The 22,388-nt window shown below is 41.2% G+C and overlaps 1 protein-coding gene across 3 annotated transcripts in view; it reads left to right on the forward strand.

The window, feature by feature from the left end:
• The window catches only part of SYNE3 (spectrin repeat containing nuclear envelope family member 3), a 95,192-nt gene that overhangs the window by 50,593 nt on the left and 22,211 nt on the right, over nt 1-22,388 (forward strand). For all 3 annotated transcript variants that reach the window (XM_081945532.1, XM_081945530.1, XM_081945531.1), the window contains exons 13-17: nt 591-754; nt 8,497-8,578; nt 10,985-11,122; nt 12,743-12,892; nt 14,381-14,419. In XM_081945532.1, the coding sequence (XP_081801658.1) occupies nt 591-754; nt 8,497-8,578; nt 10,985-11,122; nt 12,743-12,892; nt 14,381-14,419 (573 nt within the window). The remainder of the gene's footprint in view (nt 1-590; nt 755-8,496; nt 8,579-10,984; nt 11,123-12,742; nt 12,893-14,380; nt 14,420-22,388) is intronic.

The raw sequence follows: 22,388 nt of genomic DNA on the forward strand, positions 1-22,388 counted from the left end.
AAGTTATTGCTTTCAAGATTTTTTGGAACTTAGGCCAAAAGCCACCTGTGGTCTTAAAATTGTCCATTCCCTATTGCTGGTTTAAAGAGGACCTTGGCCTGATTCAGAATGGTACTTCTGCTGTTCTTAGACATAAGAGTTTTTAGGTATTCATTTATAATAATGTCATCAGGATATAGGATTCCATTAATATTTGGCAGCTTTTCATAGTAAATGATAAAGATCCTGTTCTGGATATGCACTTTGTCTTACATTTATATTAATGAAACAAATCTTATAAACGTTAACAAAATTTAAATTGAATCAGAGCTAAATATGCAAATAGAATAATGATCCTAAACATTCATTCTCCTGTATCATGTACATTGATATGGAGTCCTTGGTGCTCTCTGAGCTTAGTGGTTTTCTTGCAGGCATATCATTACCAAGTTAGATAACATCATCAGTGCACTGATCATTGCCTAGTTTGGTAATGAAACATCTGCATCCGAAAACTACCAGGGAGCACCAAGGACCCCACAGTTCATCTATGAACTGCAAATCTTCTCTTCTATCAGTACATTGATGTATTTGTATCTTGTGCCCTTTAGAGATTGCAAACTGAGTTTCCAGGTAGAGAGATCCAATTACATCTCATTGAAGCCCATGGGCATTTGATTATAAAAGACACTTCTCCAGAGGGAGCTGTGAATATCCAGGCTGAAATGAAAAAGTTGAAAGACTCATTCAAGTTTCTTGAAAACCTAATGTCAAGGTAAAAGTTCTTGCACTTCCGCTTCAGGACTTTTTTTGACGCTAGATCTATAGCTGGCTGGTGAAAAGAGAAAACAAAAGAATGGGGAATATGCAATGACTGTATTGCCATTTTCCTGTTATCGTAGAGACAGCAGCCAGACTGGGTATGCTCTGTCCATTAACCAATCCAACTGAGTCTACACTTATGATGTCATCCGGCCCTTATGGCTCCTCCCCAGTTTCAGACTCAGTCCAACCTGGACTGGCTGTGAGAATTGATCTCTCCTCCAAATTATTTAATTATATCTTTAATTGGTGAATTTTTCCCAAAAAAAAATGTTGTTCCTTTAAATTGGTTCCTTAAATAATCCTTTATCTACAAATTGGAGGGAAATTGGAAACTGATCTCTGGCTGCCTCTCCTAGGCCGTCTGATTGCCTGCGGCCACGAGTTCACACAGGAAGCCTGCCTTGCAATCAGATTGGCCACCTCACGAGCTATGGCTCCACGGCTGTTTCCCTGCGGTGCTCATTGATTCTGGGCACTCAGAGGGATGCACAACTGGCTGTTTTGCATGCAGCAGTTCCAGGCGAGTCCGGTGGCCATTCTGCAGATCACCTGGCCACACTTAGTATAGGTGGCCATTTTGCGGGTTGGAAAAGCCCGTGAAGATAGCGGTAGCCATTTTGAGGCTCGGAAAAGCCTCAGAGAAAAAAAGTCAGCCATTTTGGACGCTTTAAAAAAGGCGCAAACTCTACAGCAGCCGTTTGAAGTGCCCAGCCACACAGGATCACCCCTGGTGGACCAGATCAGGAGCGCCTGGCCAGCAAACGGGTGAGACTATTGCCTATCTTATTGGGGTGTTGATTTATGTTTGGGGAAATGGCTGATCCAGCTATGGATACGAATACAGGATTAGAGGAGGCAGAGCCATCAGGGGCAAAGAGCAGCAGGAAAAGGCAAGCCAAAGAGGCCCCTTCCTCAGGAGTAAACCCCAAGGGTCTCTAAAGCAACTACCAGGGCAGAAGAGCGCAGGCAGAAGGCTCTTGGGAAAGAATTTCAGAGGGCCCAAAAACACAACATAATCTAACTGCCCAGCCCTCCCTCCCTCCCTCTGAGGATCACCAAGTGGTGTTCCCAGCTCCACCTGTCTTGCCTCCCATTGGCCCTGGCCGCACACCGGCCAATTCAGAAGGGGAATTGTCTTCTTCGGAGTCGTCATCTTCGATGGAACCTGACAACAGAGGCAATTTCTTTTATGCCCCTCTCAATAGGGAGTGCACCTTTGAACAGCCTCCCTTCCCGTTTACACATGGCTCTGGGCCCCCCCACACCATGTACACCTCTCCTGCTGATATGGCAACTATCATTGCTGAAACCATTAAACAGGTCATGGCTGCTGGCCTATAACAGCAACTCCAACCTGCTCCATCACATGGCCATAAGCATAAATCTTCTGCTGTGGCTCAGCAACCTGATCCCTCTGTCTCTAATTCTCAGGCCTCAATTGGCGGGGAGCAAGATAACCTGCAGGACTCAGACCTGTCTGATGACGAGGTGGTCACCCCAGATACCCCTGCCTTTACCGGATTATTCAAAACTGATCGTTTCAAGTCCCTTCTTAAGGCCATTAAAGCTGCTAACTTACCATCTTCTGCTTCAGCTTCTACTTCACAGGATAAACCGGCAGAACCGGCTTCAACTAAGGGTCCCAGTACCCCATTCACCGAACTCTTGGTGGAAAAAGATCCCTGTTCCCAAGATATTCCTGAACGTCATCCAGAAGCAGTGGGAGTCTCCAGGCACGGGCCCACAGCCGACCAACCTTGACAAACGTTTCTACAACATTGCACCAGATCTCACCAAGTTATTCAAGACTCCCCCAGTGGACGCACCAGTTGCAGCCCTGACACTAGATCACATAGGGATCTCAACAAGATCAGGGCAGCGGTTGAATTTACGGCTGACTCTTCCCTTAATGCTGCTAGATTTGCTTCTAAAGCCATGGCCTCTTTGGTCATGGCCAGGCGTCTGCTTTGGCTCAAGCCATGGCAGGCGGATGTCCATACCAAGTGGCGCCTAGCAGCCTCCCCATTCAGTGGCAACCAATTATTTGATAATCCCTTAGACCTGTACCTCACGGAATCTAAAGACAAGCACAAGATCCTTTCATCCATCTACAAGAAACAGGACAGTTGGCCCGCTCCCTTCTATAGGAGGTCGCCCTTTCAACCGGTGGACAAGGGACCTTCCTTCCCCCGTCCACAATGCCATTCCTACACTCCCGGACAGGGATCTCACCAGGACAGGTCCAGTAGAAACACACAGTGTTTCCCCTCCAAGAAATCTTACTGTGGAGGAGGCAACCGCCATTTTTCACATAGGAAATGACTATCTGGACTCTCTTCCGATCGGAAGCTGCCTGGCGTTCTTTGCCCACCTCTGGGAGGAGATCACAACAGACAATTGGGTACTCAAAATTGTCAAATTTGGTCTCATGCTAGAATTTCTCTCCATCCCCCAGGAACACTTTGTGCCATGCCTGGTTTCTTGGTGTCCTCACAAGAGGGCATTGATGGAACAGGCCATTCAGCACCTGTTGGAGATCCGGGCCATCCAACCGATTCCTCCCCATCAGGAAGGGCAGGGTTTTTATTCCCGCCTGTTTGTGGTACCGAAGAATTCCGGGGGATGGAGAGCAATTTTAAATCTAAAAACATTGAACCACCACATTTTCTATCGGTGGTTCAAAATGCATTCTCTGCACACCATCCTCCAGGTGGTCAGGAAAGGCAACTTCCTCACATCAGTAGACTTGACCGAAGCTTATCTTCATATCCCCATCTTCATAGAACCACTGAAAATATCTCCAGGCGGGGATATCTATGGGGGGAGACACTTCCAGTACCGAGCTCTTCCGTTCGGTCTATCCTCTGCCCCCAGGGTATTCACAAAGGTACTGGTAGCACTAGCCGCCCACATCAGGTCATCCCCAGTTTGGATTCTCTGTTACCTGGACGACATCCTCTTGTTGTCCAGGTCTCCAGTTCAGGTAGAAAGAGATCTCGCCCTCACCATTCACACCTTGCAGAATCATGGGTTCTTTTTGAATCTCAAAAAGAGTCACCTCATTCCCAGCACTCGCCTTCTCCACCTCAGGGTCTTGATAGACATCATGGCGGAGAGGGTGTTCCTATCCAACAACCGCATTCTCAGTCTGAGGGAACTTGTCAGGAAGGTGCTACGTCTACGCAAGGCTTCCCTTCTTCTTCTCTCCCAAGTCTTGGGCAAGATGGTATCCTCCTTCGGGATTGTTTCACAGCAGGAGCCTTCAATGGTTCATGTTTCCACATCAAAAGTCTGACAGGAGCAGCTCTCCTCTTAGGGTCCCCTTCCCAGATAGGTATTACACTCTCTCAAATGGTGGCAGTCCCTGGCGATTTTGCAAGGGACCTTGTTCAGAGAGCCGTGCCGTCTCACACTTACGACAGATGCAAGTCTGACAGGATGGGGGGCACACATGCAGGACCTAGTGGCTCAGGGTCAGTGGTCCCTCAAAGAGAGCCAAAACAGCATAAATTGGCTAGAATTGCAGGCAGTTCACCTCGCCCTCAGACACTTCCACCACAGAGTTCAGGCCCGTCACATATTAGTCCTCATGGACAATACCACAACCAAGGCACACATAAACAGACAGGGGGAAATCCGTTCCTGGTCCTTGATGCAGGAGTCCAACCTGTTGTGCCAGTGGGCGGAATCTCACCTGTCATCTCTCAGGGCAGAACACATCTCAGGGGTCTCCAACGTCCAAGCAGACTGGCTGAGCTAGACAACGATAGATCAGATGGAGTGGACCATCCAGCCAAGCCTCTTCCATCGACTGACACTATGGTTCGGCCTCCCAGTCCTAGACCTGTTCGCAACAGCAGACAACAACCAGGTACCCAGGTATTACTCGAGGTTCATGGACCCCATGGCAGAAGGAGTAGACGCTCTCAGATGCCAGTGGCCCAGGAGACTCCTGTACGCATTTCCTCCCCTTTCCCTCATTCAGAGGGTAATTCAAAAAATGCTGGCGCAGGAGGCAGAACTGTTACTGCTAGCACCGAATTGGCTACGCCAGCCTTGGTATGCCGTCCACCCCATGGCACATCCTAGGGTCTTTCCTGTCTCTACACCAAGGGTCAGTTTGTCATTCTGACCCCTAGTGGCTGCAGTTAACCACATGGCAATTGAGCAGCAAGCCTTAACAGCCGATAACATCTCCCTCAACGTCATTGCTACCATTCAGGCATCAGACAGAAGTTCTACTAACTGCATTTATGATGCCACGTGGCGGACTTTTGCTCTGTGGTGTTCCAACCAGACTGTTGACCCACTTAGGGCATCCATTCCGCAGATATTGGACTTCCTGCAGAGGGGGCTTGATCAGGGACTTATCCCTAACATGCTACGCCGACAGGTGGCCGCTCTGGCCTCTGTTCTGGACGATCTGGCATCCAAACATCTGCCTTCTCACCCCTTGATCCGGAGATTTCTCCATGGAGCGTCCAACCTACGTCCCCCTGCCATACATAGATATCCGACTTGGGACTTGCCTCATGTCCTAGAGGCTTTGACTTCTGTGCCCTTTGAACCTATGAGATCCACTTCTTTGAAACTGTTGTCCTTCAAAACGCTGTTTTTGGTGGCTGTATCCTTAGTCAGACGTATTTCTGATTTGGCTGCTCTTTCAGTCAGGCATGACTTGTGCGTGTTTCATCCAAACCGAGTTATCTTAAGACTGTACCAAACATTCATACCAAAGGTCAATAGCTGTTTCCACCAAGGTCAGGAGTTGACCTTACCTGATTTCTGTCCGTCTCCCCGTCATGAGAGGGAGCGCAAGTGGCACACTCTTGACGTACATCGTGCCCTCAAGATCTACATCGACCGCACCGCCTCATTCCGCCACTCGGAAGCTCTCTTCATCTCCTTTCGCCAGGCCTCCTTGGGTACCAAGGCTTCATCGTCTAGTTTGGGGCACTGGATAAGAGCCTGTATTAAACTGTCTTATGAACTTCAATCCATACAGGTCCCTGCAAACATTACAGCTCACGCTACATGCAGTGCTGCGACATATGCGGCTTGGTCCACTCAAGCCACCTTGGAAGAAGTCTGCCGAGTGGCCACCTGGGCGTCTCCCACAGTCTACATATGTCATTACAAGTTGGACGAGTACACGTCGGCTGATGCGTCTTTTGAGCGCAGGGTGCTTCAACAAGTGCTTGTGCCCTAACAGATCTTTTTTACAATTTCCCACCCTAGTGGACAGCCCAGTCTTTGGTACATCCCAGTCTGGCTGCTGTCTCTACGATAACAGGAAAATGGGTGTTGGTTCTTACCTGATACACTCATTTTCTGGTAGAGTAGAGACAGCAGCCAGCCCCGCCCTGGTATGGGTCATCCGAGGGAATTCCTTGTGTGGAGGAGAGAGATACAGTGACTATGGACTTTCACTTTTTGCTCATAATTCTCACCTGAGTCTACAGTTTTCCTTCATCTGAAACTGGGGAGGAGCCACAAGGGCCCGATGACATCATAAGTGTAGACTCAGTCCAATTTGTTAATGGACGGAGCATACCCAGTCTGGCTGCTGTCTCTACGCTACCAGAAAATGAGCTTATCAGGTAAGAACCAACGCCCATTTTCTTCTTGCTTAATATTTAAAAGGGGTGTGCAGTTGTTTTCCAGATTGTAGACTGTACTAAATACTGGCTACAGTTTAGAACATTTTATTTATTACATTTCTATCCTCCTGCACTCCCACTGGATCATGAGCAGGGTACAAACATTAAAACATCAGAATTAATAAAATCCAGGAACAGAAAACCCATCCATCAAAAATCAAAAAATTCAAAACATCCAAACAGTATAAATGAAGACGCACCAAGCCCTAAATATTCCCAAAGAGCTTTGTTTTTTTCCCCAACTGTTTAGGGAAGATAGCTAAAGTCCGGGGTAATCTAATAAGCTGAGGGAGCCCATTCCAGGTGGGTGGCATTGCTACCAGTAAGCAGACCCTTTGTGCTTCATTCTCCCACGCCTCCCAAAATGGGGAACCATCAGTTGCTTTTCCCAGCTAGTTTTAGTGGGGGCAATGCCATCCTGAAAATAACTTGGTTCCAAGCCGTAAACAGCTGTATAAGTTAGAACATCAGCATGTTAAATTGCACCTGGACATCTACAGGGAGTCAGTGCAGGCCCATGCCCGGGTATAATATGCTTTGCCCAATGAATATCAGCTAATGCACAGGCCACTGAAGTTGTGACTAAGTGAAAATTCCAAATGGCAATTAAATAAGGGTGTAAAGAGCTATTGCATTGGTCTTAACTGGGGATGAGGATAGGAGTCACTGCAGTCAGATTTTCCCTTTGGTATGGTGATAACCAGCATACCAGGTGAAGCTAACTAAAGCACCCACTGCTGATCTAATATTACTGATAGGGTTACCCAAAGTCATGGGCCTGCTCCTTCAGTACTTTCCCATCAAGAGTGGAGCCATTTGAGCACCCTGATGAACAAACTCTGTGTTGCTAGGATTCAGTTTAAGCTTGTTCTGTCCCATCCAGAACTTCAAAATCTTCAGGCCACAAGGCAGTACAGCCAGGGTAGACATGAATGTCATCACTTGAAACTGATAAATTCAACTAAGTGCTTTCTTGTACATACTGAACAATAGTGTGGAGAGATCCCTGTGGCTCTCCACAAGGGAAGAGCCACCCAGTCAATTTCCCCTCTTTCACCGCCATTGACTAGAAATGCCCACTGAGAAAGGAGCAGAACCACTGTAAAAAAATGTGTCCCCCAACCCTTGAAGATGCTCCAGAAGGATACCATGATTGATGGTACTGAAAGCTGTAGAATGATCTGACAGGCTAAGGGGAGGTCCATTATCTCCATTCAGATCTCACTAGACTAGGGGGACATCTGTTAACTTGATTAAGACTGTCTCCATTCAGTGCCCTGGTGTAAGTAATAACCAGCATCTGGAAGCAGGCCAGAAACAGTGCAACTCACAGAGCAGAGTGTTATATGACCATACCAAAGCATGCCCATCATTGCCTGCACTGCTGCTTTCTGAATCAGCTGAAACTTCAGGTGATTTTTGAGGGCAGCCCTATGTGGAATGTATTGTAGTAATCGGGCCATGAGTGACTTAACTCAAAGGCAGATACATCTAAATATATTGTGCTATAACTTACATTGTGAAATCTACTTTTGATTTATGTGCTCATGTAGTTGAAAAACAATCTGATCATAACCTTTGGTTAATGGTTTATTTCTTTGTGGGCTTAGCCTAAATCAGATGTGTCCAATCCACAGCCCATGGGTCGCGTGTGTTTCTGGACAGCTTGTACTGAAGCCCCACAAGATAATAAAGCATACTAAAAATAGTTTGTTATTTATATATATTAACTAAATTATATATTTCATACGCGGGCCAAAACAATTTCTCTTCACTCAATGTGGCCCAGGCAAGCCAAAAGGTTGTACACCTATGACTTAAACAATCCCTTCCTTTATACCTTATTGTTATATGAGATCACTCTGAATTGTGCAGTAAACCATAGTTAAAAATCCTGGTTTAGTGATATATGTTAATTAAAACACAGAGTAAGCATATTTATAAATGTTGTCTGTACTACATTACAGACTCTTACAATCCTCCCCTCTTTGGTTGCTATACTGCTAATTTTTGTTTCTTTTAATGCAAATAGGACAGCGGTTGATGTGAATAAGAAGATAACCTGTTTAGACAACATGCGAGTGGAAAAAGTGGATGTTTCTGAGCACTTACGGGTAAGAAAACCATATAAGCTTAATGAAATACTGGTAGTGCTCCACTTACAAAAGTTTGTTTAGTGACCGTTCAAAGTTACAACAGCCCTGAAAAAAGTGACTTGTGACTGTTTTTCACACTTACGACCACTGCAGCATCCCCATGTTCACCTAATCAAAATTCAGATGCTTGGCAACTGACTCATATTTATGACGGTTGCAGGATCCCAGGGTCATGTGATCACCTTTTGAGTCCTTCTGACAAGCAAACTCAATAGGGAAACCAGATTCACTTAACAACTGTTTTACTTACTTAACAACTGCAGTGATTCACTTAACAATTGTGACAAGAAAAGTCATAAAATGGGGGGAAATTCACTTTGCAAATGTCTTGCTTAGCAACAGAAATTTTGGGCTCAATTGTGGTCGTAAGTTGAGAACTACCTGTACTTTTACTGTACAAAGGTTTAATTGGAATGACCTTCCCATATTGATAATGAGAACTATTTATGACATTAGTGTATCCTAGTTGAATAGGTTAATGTCTTGTTTGAATTGAATAACTTCTTTCCTTTGTCCACATTTCAACAACACATTCTATAGTAAAAGGCATGTGGCTTTTTATGTTTGTGCTACTAACAATTATTTCTAACCATCACAGAAAAGTTACAAAACTGCAGCAGTTTTTTAACTGGTAGTATTTCCAAAGGTCAGATGAAATACATTTTGCCAAGTTCCCAAGTAGAACAGGATTGAATGAATCCTGTGCCTTCTTTGTCAAAATATTCTAGGAAGATCATCCTTTGGGGCTTTACTTATCAAAAATATAAGCTGTTTTTATCAGTACAGGCTCCAAAACTGGTGCTTTCTTTTCAGATAGCCTCTTCTCATTGGACACATTATTATTTCTTTGTTTTCAATCTTTGTTTATATTCAGGATTAGAAGAGACTAAAATGACCATATTTTTCAGAGTATAAAACGCACCGAAGTATAAGATGCACCAAGGTTTTGAAGAGGCAAATAAACCACTGCAAACCTCCCCAAAACCATCCATTTTTCGCGAAAAAGGGCTCGTTTCCCCCCCCCCAAAGGCAAGAATAGCTTTTCAGGGGCTTTCAGAGTGCTCCGGGGGGGGGGAATGAGCAAAAAAGTCCCGTTTTCATAAAAACGGGGGTACAATTGAACAAAAAATTGGCCACGCTTTGCTCATTTCTGTCTTCCCCAGCCCCCAGGAGGTCTCTAAAAGCTTCCTACAAGTTATGCATGGCCATTTTGGTGAAGGGGGCAGGGTTTCAGGAGACAAAAAATACTGTATTCAGTGTATAAGACGCACCCAGATTTTCAGCCTCTTTTTTGAGGGAAAAAGGTGTGTCTTATACTCTGAAAAATACGGTAGCAACATAGCAATCAAAGAGGGGAGGATTCTCAATGTAGTACAGACAAGCTTTTCTTCCAGCAGTTTGTAACTGCTGGCTCTGGTTGCTCAGCCAACAATCCTGAGTCCTATAACTCATTTGTTATCAGACATGCAGGAACTCCCAACACCTAACATGGGTCTTGTTGACCCAGGTGACAACTGATCCCATATGGGTTTCTGTAAATTACCTCTCACCATATTGTTTATGAAGGGCTCAGTGGCTAGATGCTGAGCTTGTCGACCAGAAGGTCGGCAGTTCAGTGGTTCAAATCCCTAGCGCCGCGTAATGGAGTGAGCTCCCATTACTTGTCCCAGCTTCTGCCAACCTAGCAGTTCAAAAGCATGTAAAAATGCAAGTAGAAAAATAGGGACCACCCTTGGTGGGAAGGTAACAGTGTTACATGCGCCTTCGGCATTTAGTCATGCCGGCCACATAATAGTGCTTCAGCTTTGAAACGGAGATGAGCACTGCCCCCTAGAATCAGGAACAACTAGCACCTAGGTGTGAAGGGAACCTTTACTTTTACCTATATTGTTTATGGAAAGACAGCCTTCATCCAGCTCCTCTGATGACACCTATCCAGTATAAGTTGAGTCTCTGACATAGCTCTCATCTTCCTCAGAGCACAAAAGCCCCACAATCAAGTCAAAGTAGCCCCACAACCACCTCAAGGTAGTGCCTTGCTATTATTATCACAATTGGTGTGCCACAGGTTGCTTATCCCAATTTAAACTTTGCAATCTCAAAAGTAACTATAGCAAATTATTTAATAATAGTTATTTACCAGTGCAAGTGTGTATATATCTTGGGATGACACTTAAACTCCTTTCAATATATCTGTCATTTCTTCCCTAGTTCAATCTATCAATCAGTGCAAAATAATCCCTTTCTCTTCTGTACACTAAAAAGCTATCTACTTTCAGAAACTTTGTGTATAGATGAAAGAAATGTTTTATTTTCTTGTTTTCTCCACATTATGTCTTTTTCTTCATTTTCTATAATTCTCAGGGGGAAGATACCAATGAGCTCCAACTTATTAAGAACTTTGAACAATGGTTGCAAAGAGAAAACAACAAACTATCTAAAATTCTTGCCTTGGATCCATCAAGCAATGAAGAGATTGAAGCAAGATACAGCAAGCTAAAGGTTAGTTCAACCCCAGAATTTCCACATTAACCTTGCATTTTGGTACCATGTTGTTAAATGTGTTTCTGGATTCAGTTTTGACTATGAGAAGTACATTTTCAGAGTTCTAAATGGGGTCTTTTCTATCTATCCTTAAAGATGCCAAAACTGAACTTGGGCTCTTCTGCAAGCAAATTTCAGTAGCATCATAAGAAACACTCATTAGTGAAATTTCCAAAACCCAATGTGGGGTGGGGTGCGGTGGGGTGGGGGGAGGAGATCTTGAAACCATGACTTTCCAGTTGCTCCTGAGCTTTAACTTCCAGTCATGCACATAGAGTTGCTGTAGGGACAATAAGAAGAATAAGTTCCCCATCTCTGATTTAAGACTTTAAAGATCAAAAGAACATGTTCAAATTTCCTAGAAACAATTTAGAGGCCAGTAAGATGATTCCAAGAATTATGTGAAATGGTCTATTTACTGGAGTCTTTATTGCTGTCTGAGCTTGGTTGTTTGCTTTCAGATGTTTCTTTATCAACTGGTTATCATCATTAGTGCGAGTGAGTGTTGGGCTTGCCCCCTGTTTATATACAGTAGCTTGTTCTGCTTCTGTTGGTGGGGATGTGATTTTCTCCTTGGTAGTTGCTTGATTAGAATTATTTTCTGCTTGATTGTTTGGATTTAATCCTTGTTTTTCTGGGTGTTGGCTGCTGGTGAGGGTGTGTTCTGGTCTTTTTGTTTTATTCTTAGCTTTTATTGCGTCCTTTGAAAAGTAGTAAATGTTGCTTATATGTATCTATTGATGGCTGGATTGATAGCTATAAAATGCACTGTTGGGGAGAAAAACAAATTGTGGCTATATGCAAGCACTTTATTATAATCCAAATAGATCCATGAATCTGATCCAATTTTTCCTTCCCCAAAATGGCATAGCTTGTGACCAGCCTCATTCTTAGAACTGATCCCCTGATCAATACAGATCCAAGAGTACCTCAAATCTATATTTTAAGGTAATTGAAAGTCTGATGAATACTAAACACGAAGTACCAAGCCAAGGAATGACATTGTATTATATGTTTAAGCTTTAACATATTTGTGGAATTGATAATCCTGTTACAAATTTTTCTGCTTGAAAATACTTCTGAAATTCCTCCAATATGTACTACTGCTGGACCTTGCTTATGCTTCGCTGATATGCAGTGAGAGTCTGCCATAAAGGATGACGAATGGGGGCATGCTTGGGAAAACGAAAGTAGATTTTGTGCCATCTCAAGAAGCTGCTTCAAGGTCACTCAGCTGAAAGAAGGAAGTAGTGGCATACCAGAGCACACTTGAGCTGACCATTAAGAAAACAGCTGGCAAGAGTTTAATTGGTAACCTTGGGGCGGGAAATGAAAGTTAAGGAGGGAAAAGGATTTTGGCTCAGTTCTGGGTATGCATTACTGCAATACACTTTATCTCTAATAAAATATACCTTTCTCAGCAAATTGAGCCAAGGATTGTTTTCTAATTAGAGGTTTAAGTTTTGCCAGGTCTGACACTATCCATAAGTATCAATTCCTATATCATTTTCAAAGTTGGCAGAGCTCTATTCATTCCCTCTATCAAGCCTTCAACATTGATACCTCTTTTCCCTACAGGAGCTTCAGCTAAGGGTCCCTGAAGGTCAATATCATTTTGAAGAACTTCTCCATCTTCAACCAGCTGGCCAGAACTGGGATGAACTAGAGGAATTGCGTTACCAATGGATGCTCTACAAGTCCAAACTTAAGGACACCAATAACGCATTGGTAGGTTTTATGATCTGAGGACAGTTAGAAGCAGTGTGACTATGAATTTCTTCAAATTATTCTGTACATTCCTAAATTTTATTTTAAAATTATTCTACTCACTGCCTGTTGCCCAACAGTACAACTATGTTTAATATAAATCTGGTCAGTCCACTCAAAAATTGTCTAGGATTAAATATTACAGAAAATACAAAACAAGTCATCTCGTAGCGGTTATGCAAATTCCTTGACAGCTTTAAACTAATCATGGAACAGCAAATAGCTTCTTTATGAAAAAAAAATCTACCCTGTTTCTTCCCCCAAAAAATATTACCCTTATTTTGATTGTTTAGTGTATGAATAGACATTAGATAGCGGCCATTAAAGATGGTGATACCTATACTTTCCAGGAGAAGGTTGGAAAACACATGTATCCCAGAAGTTGTTAATACTGTAGCACTCAGCAGTCCCACCCAGCATGGGCAGTTGTGAAAGCAGAGGTGGTATTCAGCCAGTTCTCACTGGTTCTAGTGAACCGGTAGCAGAAATTTTGAGTAATTTAGAGAACTGGCAAATACCACCTCTGGCTGGTTCCACCTCCATCTATTCGCTGCCTCCCGAGTCCCAGATGATCGGCTTCCCAGATGATCGGCTGAATCTTCTTCTGTTGCCCTGCACAGGAGAACAGAGCTGGAAAGTGGGTTAGTGGGATGGGGAGGGAATGGAAATTTTACAGTATCCTTGCCCTGGAGTGGGGTGGAAATGGGGATTTTACAGTGAAAGATATTAATTTCCAACACCTAGAGGGACCCAGCCTTCTTTCCATGATTGAATATGATTTGTATAACATTTTTACCTTAGTCTAATAAATTTATTCCATTGGCTCCTCATCCTAGAGAAATTATAGCTTATTAGTATGCCTTGTTATTTTATACATATCATTCAGGAAGAAAGAAAAAAGGTATGCCAAATATATATTCTATGGGACTTTTGTTGAGTGTCCTCAGACCCAGCACCACTCAGCTTGTTGGAATTAGAAACTTGGATGTCTCAGCCACTTTTGCTTTTGGCTGGTCTGGTTCTAATCTTTGCTTTCTGATATTTAGAAAGCAAAAGTTTTTTTTATTAGGTGCAGAGTATTTTGTTTTTCTCAATACCCGCATGTTTGAATTAAACATAATACCAGGAAAAGTTAATGTGTTTAATTTTTAATGGGTCTATATTTTTTATCCATTTTACTTCCTGCAAAGTAATATCATATCAGTAGGGGTCAGTAATACCTAAGTCATTTCTGCCTTAAGTGGATGTCTGATTTAAATTGTTAAGAAACCAAACCATTTAGAATTTAAATGGTATAATTCTATAAAACATTAGATAAACTGTCTGCTCTTCTAAACCATCCAAATGAAGGCAGTTTTTAAAACAGTATCCCACCCTGTGAATAAAGTATTGCACTTTAAATTGTACTAGCATTGATTAATGCTTTATAAACTGTATCTTTTTTAACAGATGACAAGCTATTTCAAAGAACCAAACCTATTCAGAAAGGTAAGGCTGTTTTTGTCCACAAGAAAAAGGTAGGAGGGATGTGTATGTGTACATACCGTATGTACATACATACCAGTGGTGGGATTCAAAAATTCTGTGGGTGTGGCTTGGTGGGCATGGCATGGCTTGGTGGGTGTGGCTTGGTGGGCCTGGCAAGGAAGGATACTGTAAACTCTCCAATCCCACCCCACTCCAGGGGAAGAATAATGTAAACTCTCCATTCCCACCCTACTCCTGGGGAAAGTTACTGCATAATCTCCATTTCCTCTCGATCAATTCGGACTCAGGTGGCAGTGAATAGATGGGGGCTGGCCAGTCAGAGGTGGTATTTACCGGTTCTCCAAACTACTCAAATGTTCCGCTACCAGTTCTCCAAAACTAGTCAGAACCTGCTGAATACCACCTCTACATACATGCATACATGCATGCATACATACATGCATACATACATACATACATACATACATACATGCATGCATGCATGCATACATACTATTGTATTGCATATGCACATCTTAGAGATTCTTGAAGTAAAATTATTATGTTATGGAGAATATAATTGTTGAATTATTCCTTTAAACCATCAGTTAGATGGCCAATGTCTTTTGGTTTAGGTAATTACAGGTAATAGATATATTTCTTGGCCACTGTTTCCAGAGTTGGAAAAGAAAGATATTCTTGATAAAGACAGAATAATAGTTTGCATAGAGCTATGGAAAGTGTTTGTTCCTTTGGATGTTTAAGTACATATAAACTGTAGTTCAAGTTTGGCTTTTCTTAGACAAAAAGGCCTTTATATCTTTGTTCCCTAAGTTTATGCTGTGAATAGAAGAGGAACTAAATTAGACTTCAACAGACAGCTTGTCTGAAGAATTTTCAGATAAGCAGTCAATAGCTATTAGTTCTCCGTAGACCAGCCATGTAATCCTAATACTTTAACCTTCATAATCTCCATGTTGGCTTGGATTCATTATCTCAATAACTTTATGTCCTGCTTCATCCTCTATACTTCTGTGGCCATGTGTTGCTTTGTGGTAAATCATGCTATTTAATAGTACCTAATCATTTGAAGAGTTTACAACCTATCAGGGGTTAAGTAGGGAATTGACTGATGGGATAGCCAGTCCATGGGACCTTTCAAACTAGGCATCCCCAAGATGGCTCTGTAGTTGTGAAATTGAATAGATCTGGAAAACATCACACTGAGAAAATTATTCAGACTGTTGCAATCTCTGATTAGTTAAGCCAGAAGCAGTCAAATTTGGGGGCTGGTATTCATATTTGAAAGCATTTTGTGGGTCTCTCACAAGTTAGCTATTACATGGGAAGCGTTATCTGAAATGTTGCTAAAGTGGATGTGAATAACTAACAATGCTGAAGTAAGATATCCAAGGGCACATTGGTGCCCTTTTGCACTACAGCTGCCTATCTGTGTTGATTCAGACAGGGATTCCTGTCTTTACTTTCACAGTGTGTTGTTCTTTCATACTTCTACCCCTAAGAGTGCACATAGGAACAGTAACATTGATCTTAACTATCCATTCACAAGATCTGGTCAAATATCTCAAAATCCAATTATATGCATTACATAATGAAATTTCTATATGGCAAAACCAAGTAGCTTCAGGTCATCTAAACCTACATTGTTAAGCATTCCAAAATATCCATGTGGAATTCTTCCTCTTCTGTTTATCACATCTCTTATTGAACTTTAAATTCAGACAAGTTAGTTTTTTTTCTCTCTCTCTCTATTTGCCTACTTGCTTTGGATATTTGGAGTTCAAGGGGTTTCCTGGAATAATTCTGGATAATAAAATTTCAAAGCCTTTTTCAGGAAACTTCTCCTTAGCTTCAAATAATTTCTGAGAGCAACCAAGGCAGTTATGAGAGTGGTTAACAGCCTTGTTTTATTCCAGGATATAAGAAAATGCAAGAGATTCATTAAAATGCTGAAGAGAAAGCTGTTTCCCTCTACCCCAATTACTTTCCAATGGCTTTTCCAATGTGTAGTTAAGATGTGAGACTGTGATTAAGGAACCCAAGATTCTAATGCACCTTCAGCCATAGAAGCCTAGAAGGTGATATTAGATTCCCTCTTGAGTCCAACTATCCAAAGGGTTGTTTGATGCAGGGAAAATGCAAGAAAGCAAATCCAAGCATGGAATATGAATCTCTAAGTGTTCTGAAGAAAATACAAGAAAGAAATGCAATAAATCTAGTAAGACATAAAATGATTAGAGAGTATACGTTCCCAGAAATCATTGTTTTTGCAGGATTGCTGGCAACATTCCCAATGGGGAAGCTGAAGTCTAGGATAATTTCTTTCACATTTGTGTCTAGAATCATAAACGGATACGTGTAAGCCAAGGGATTTTGGATGTCTTGCCTTCAAATAACTTTTTACATATTGACTTGCCATTTACTGAGATATCATTGAATATCTGCTGCAAAACCTCAGTGTACTGTATAACAAAGGAACCAGGAGATGATAGATGATAGATGATAGATAGATAGATAGATAGATAGATAGATAGATAGATGATAGATAGATAGATAGATAGATAGATAGATAGATAGATAGATAGATGATAGATGGATGATAGATAGATAGATGATAGATAGATAGATGATAGAGAGATAGATAGATAGATAGATAGATAGATAGATAGATAGATAGATAGATAGATAGATAGAAGATAGATAGGTGATAGATAGATAGATAGATAGATAGATAGATAGATAGATAGATAGATGATAGATAGATAGATAATAGATAGATAGATAGATAGATAGATAGATAGATAGATAGATAGATGCTAATTTTACTCATATTAAGGTGGATTATTTAATCCTAATATTTCAGTTACTTTGTTCATTTGTTTGGGGGCGAAGAATCTTCCTGGGATTGAAAGAGATCCAAAAGTGAGATGACATCTGAGAAATGGTAAACACGGGTTGCAAAATCTGCAGTTTTGTATCTATTATTGCTCATTTTCAGAAGTAAATCCTGGAATTCTGCAGGTCTTATTCCTAGGTAAAGAGGCATCAGATTTCATTCTTAATCAACGTACAGGGACTCAAGAGGGAGTTATTTATTTCAACATTTTAAACCAGCCACAGATAATGTCAGGCCTTACATTCCTAAGGTGGATAAAAAACTTGCTTTATTTAATTCTGGTTGGAAGATTGCCAGATATCGAGACAAAAAAAATCTTATGAAAAGGATACCAAAACAAAAGTTCAAGGAACATACCAAGGCCATTTTTCATTATTTATTGTAAAATATATACATTATTTGCCTGTGTGGTTCTGGCTGAGAAGCAATAGTTGTAGTAGAAATAGAAGCAATAGTCTGCCTATAATAACCATTTTCATTAAAAATAGAGGTGGCCACATGCAATGCAGTCCTATGCATGTTTAGTTAAAAATAATTTCCACTGAAATTATTTGCATTGTATATAGATTGAAATCTTAAGAAAGGGTTTGTACAATCTACCCATGTAAAATTCAGTTGGATAATTTGTAAATCAGTGGGTTGTGGCAATTCAGCAATTGGGATCAGGATACATGGTTTACATTAAAAATATGCATTAATGCAATTTTATCATAAACAAGAGATCAAATGATCAAAATGAGAAATTAAAGATCCTGAATCCTGTGGCTTTTCTCTAATTTGACAATGAGCAACAGTTCTTTGGCTCCTTGCATACCTCAGAGCATTGTAAAAACAAATATAAAAATAATGAACATAAATGTCTACTTCCCTGTTGTGGAAAATATTGCCCAAGTGTACTTAGCAACAATAAAAAATGAAAGATTGGGTTTATTGGGGTTCAGAACTGTGATTTGCTTTCCTTTGCATAGTGCACAATCTTATTAAAGTTATTTGCTATACAAATAATTAAGATTTATTAAATTCATATTGCTTGACTGGCTTTCTCTGAGATACAGGATGTCATCTCACAGTGTAAATTGAAAGGAAGGATATGCAATTTAATCTTATTTAGATGTTGTGTTATTACTGAAATTAGTCCAGCTGCCCAGGAATAATAATAGTACAGCCATTTTTATCTGACAGGCATTGCGTTCAGGCATCCATGTAAAAAAAAACAACAACCAGGAGTTTATGTGCAGAATGGCAAGAAATATAGTAGACATTGTCATACATTGAGAACAGTTCCTAGCACCTGCTGTGTTGAAAACAAGAGACACTGTCACTTAGCTGTGGGTTGTTTTTTCTCTTCTTGAAAATAAGAAATTAAGCAAGGATAGGAAATCTATGATTATGTCTCAAATATGTCTGAATAAAATTCTCTGCACCCTGTATCATTAGCCACGTTGGCTGGGATTGCAGGAACTGTAGCTTAGCAAAAGTAACAGAAGGTTAGCAGAAGTTACCTGTAGAACTACAACTGTAACGTTAACATTATTTTACTATCTTTTGTATTAATTTTGTAGGGGAATCAGTCAGCATAGGTACCACTTTGCTATACAGTATGTCTTCTTGTATTATATCTCACTGCATACTTAGTAACCATCTGAGGGCAATAAATTGAGAGGCTCAGTTTCTTGACATTTCAGTAAGATTTATGCCAGTTTTGAAATATGTTCTTTAACCACAAGAATTGTGGTCTGATGTATCTAGAGAGAAGAAATAAGGAAGGTTAATGAAGGCCAGTCATTGTCCTCTGTTTAATCTGTGACTTTTAGAATACATAGCTGGAATAGCCAGAAGATGGTTGCTGAAAATTCTGGGAGTGGGCATTCCCAGTGATTCTGAAGAATGCTGGGTGGAAAAGGCTGATGTAGACAACTCTAATCTAGTCAGATTAAGGGAATGACTTGGTATAAAGCAGCTTGTTGTAAACCTGAAAATCCTTGTTATACAGGTAGTCCTCAATTTACAACTGTAATACAGCATGCAAATTGTGACAGTTGTTAAGCAAGGCATCCATGTGATTGCCTCATCTAATGTCCCCAGTTCTTGTTTAGGGAGTTTGTGAACTCCAGATTGATTGTACAGGATGGAGGAAACATGGCGCTGTTCCAGAAGCAGGTGCCATTTTGGAATAGCCAAAATTCATTGCAGCCAATCCCAAAATGGTGCCACTTTTGGGACAGTGCCACATGGCCTCAATCTAGGAAGACCACACAGTGAGTTGGCTGCTTCCAAAAAGAGATCTATGGAAAAGGTAAGTGACTGGGCCATAATGAGGGTTTTGGGGAGGATGGTGTAGGACCCAGTGGGTTCAGAAGCAGGCTCAAGGCCCAGGGGACCCAGTGGAATGGGATGGGGGGATGTTAGGGGGGAACCACTGCAGCAGCCCCACGGTTGGTCATTAGAGCATGCATATTGCCAAGGACTCAAATTTTGCTCATATTGCTGCAAGGGTTCTACAGCAGCTGTAACTTTGGGCAGGGATTGTAAATTCCTTTGTTCAGTGCCATCACAATTTTGAACAGTCGCTGAATGAAGTATCATAAGTTAAGGACTACCTGTATTACATCTATCCTTCCTCTGGTCATTTCCCCTTTTGCATTTAAACTTGCTGCCTTCACGGGCCTTCAAAAGAAGGTCTTGGCTTCAGCCAGGGCAGTTCTCTAACTAAGAAAGTAACATTTTGGCTGAGTCTCAATTTGTAATAAGCATGTGTGCTTCCTACTCCTAGATCCTGAAGAAGCATCACAATGCTGAAGTTGTGACAGCCTGTGCATTTCCATGGTAACTGGCTGAGTTATTAACACAAGATATCAGGCTCTGCTGATGATCTGGCAAAAACCAAGGGAGAGGGTGGGAGGCCAAGTATTGCAGGAATGCTAAATTTGTAAGGACTTTCCCCCCCCCTAACTTCAGGGTAGTAGAAATGGGTTAGAAAATCACATCCCAGGGGCAAGATGCAAGTAGAAAGAACATTTCTGTTTACATTCCATCTTTCTGTGCAAATAGGTGGATGTATGAAGAAATATAGATCTCACAATGGGCATGTTTTGGAATAAGACTGAAAATTAATCAGGGCTCACAAACTGTATTAAAAATCAGTCACAGATTAGACTCATACTACATTTAATTCTGGGCAGGTTGATCATGAAAAAAGATTGTAGGCATAGACAGTCTGTTTCTTTTTTTCCCCACCCAGTTTGGAAAAAAGGGAGGGATATAAAATGAATTAATATTTCCATTATTTATGTCTGATCTGGCCCAAAGTCAAAGTTTTCCCTGAAAAGTCCCAATGTTTAACCACCTTGAAACTTCAGTAAGATGAGCTGTCCTTCTTGCTGAGATTCAGGATAACTTGTAATAGAAAGCACTAATAGAGGAATACCTTGAATAATAATAACTCACCCTCTTTGGTGATAATATGCTCCCTGATGATTGGAGGGTATTCCTTTTATTTTACTTATTTCTTTTGTGCTCACATTAATCTCCAAAGGAAAGGTAACTTGTAATGTTTCTTGTAAGCCGCCTTGAGTTGCTGTGAGCGAGTAGCAATAGTAATAGCACTTAGACTTATATACCGCTTTACCATGCTTTACCACCCTCTCTAAGCAGTTTACAGAGTCAGCATATTGCCCCCAACAATCTGGGTCCTTGTTTTACCCACCTTGGATGGATGGAAGGCTGAGTCAACCTTGAGTCTGGTGAGATTCGATCTGCCAAATTGCAGGCAGACGGCAGTCAACAAAATTAGCCTGCTGTACTGCATTCTAATCACTGGGCCACTGTAGCAATATTTTTTTTCAACTAAATAAAAATAAATAACCACAGTTAATTATGTTTACTGATTATGAAATATATTTATTATTAATTTGTTAAATTTATTTACCACCTATCTCACCATGGAACTACCCTGGGCAGCTTACAACAATAAAATAGAGAACGAAATAGTAAAAAATGTAAACAAATAACAGCAAAGCAATGGAAACAATAAAAAATAAAGGTTACCTTTGAGCTTATCTGAGGACTCAAAGCAAATTACAACAATAAATCAAAGTACAAAACATATGACAAAGTTTTAAAGAATATAAAACACCACTGTAAAATCCATTAAAGTCAGAATCTTTAAATTAAGTTTAATGTTCAAAGTGAGGCCAGGTATAGGTTTCCTCATCACAGTGCTAAAGAAAAGGAAGTTGCTGTATTTAGAGCAGGGGTGTCCAAACTTGGAAACTTTAAGACTTGTGGACTTCAACTCCCAGAATTCCCCAGCCAGCATGGCTGGCTGGGGAATTCTGGGAATTGAAGTCCACAAGTCTTAAAGTTCCCAAGTTTGGACACCCCTGATTTAGAGCCACTCAAAGGAGAGCATGAACTGACAACTTGGCTGTTACAGGTAGTCCTTGATTTACAACAGTTTGTTTAGTGACTGAAGTTACAACAGCACTGAAAAAGGCAACTTATGACTATTTTTCACACTTTATAGACCATTATAGCATCCCCATGGTCACGTGTTCAAAATTCAGACATTGGCAACGCATATTTATGATGGTCATCTTTTGCAGCCTTCCAACAAGCAAAGTCAATGGGGAAGCTAGGTTCACTTAACAATCGTGTTACTAACAACAGTAGTGATTAACAACTGCAGTGATTACTTAATAACTGTGCAAGAAAGGTCATAAAATGGATCAAAGCTCACTTAACAACTGTCTCACTTAACCACAGAAGTTTTGGGCTCAATTATGGTCGTAGGTTGAGGACTACCAGTACGTGCCAGCCTGAGAGACAGCTGACAGCCGTGGAATTTCTATAGGTAGCTTTTGCCACTTCACCAGTAATCAAGTGTCATATTACTAAAGGAAGAAATTCCTTTAATTAGGAATGACTGATTTTCAGAAGGGCTCTCTTCTGTTCCACTCCCCAATTTGCTGGATTTCATTGTCCATTACTTCCCTCTATCTGCTGGTCAAATTTGTCTGGCAAAGCTATAAATGTGAATATAGTGATGATACGAACTCAAATTGTTAATTCTTT

Source organism: Natrix helvetica (assembly GCF_964273705.1).
Source record: "Natrix helvetica genome assembly, chromosome: 1".
In the NCBI taxonomy this organism is placed as follows: Eukaryota; Metazoa; Chordata; class Lepidosauria; order Squamata; family Natricidae; genus Natrix; species Natrix helvetica.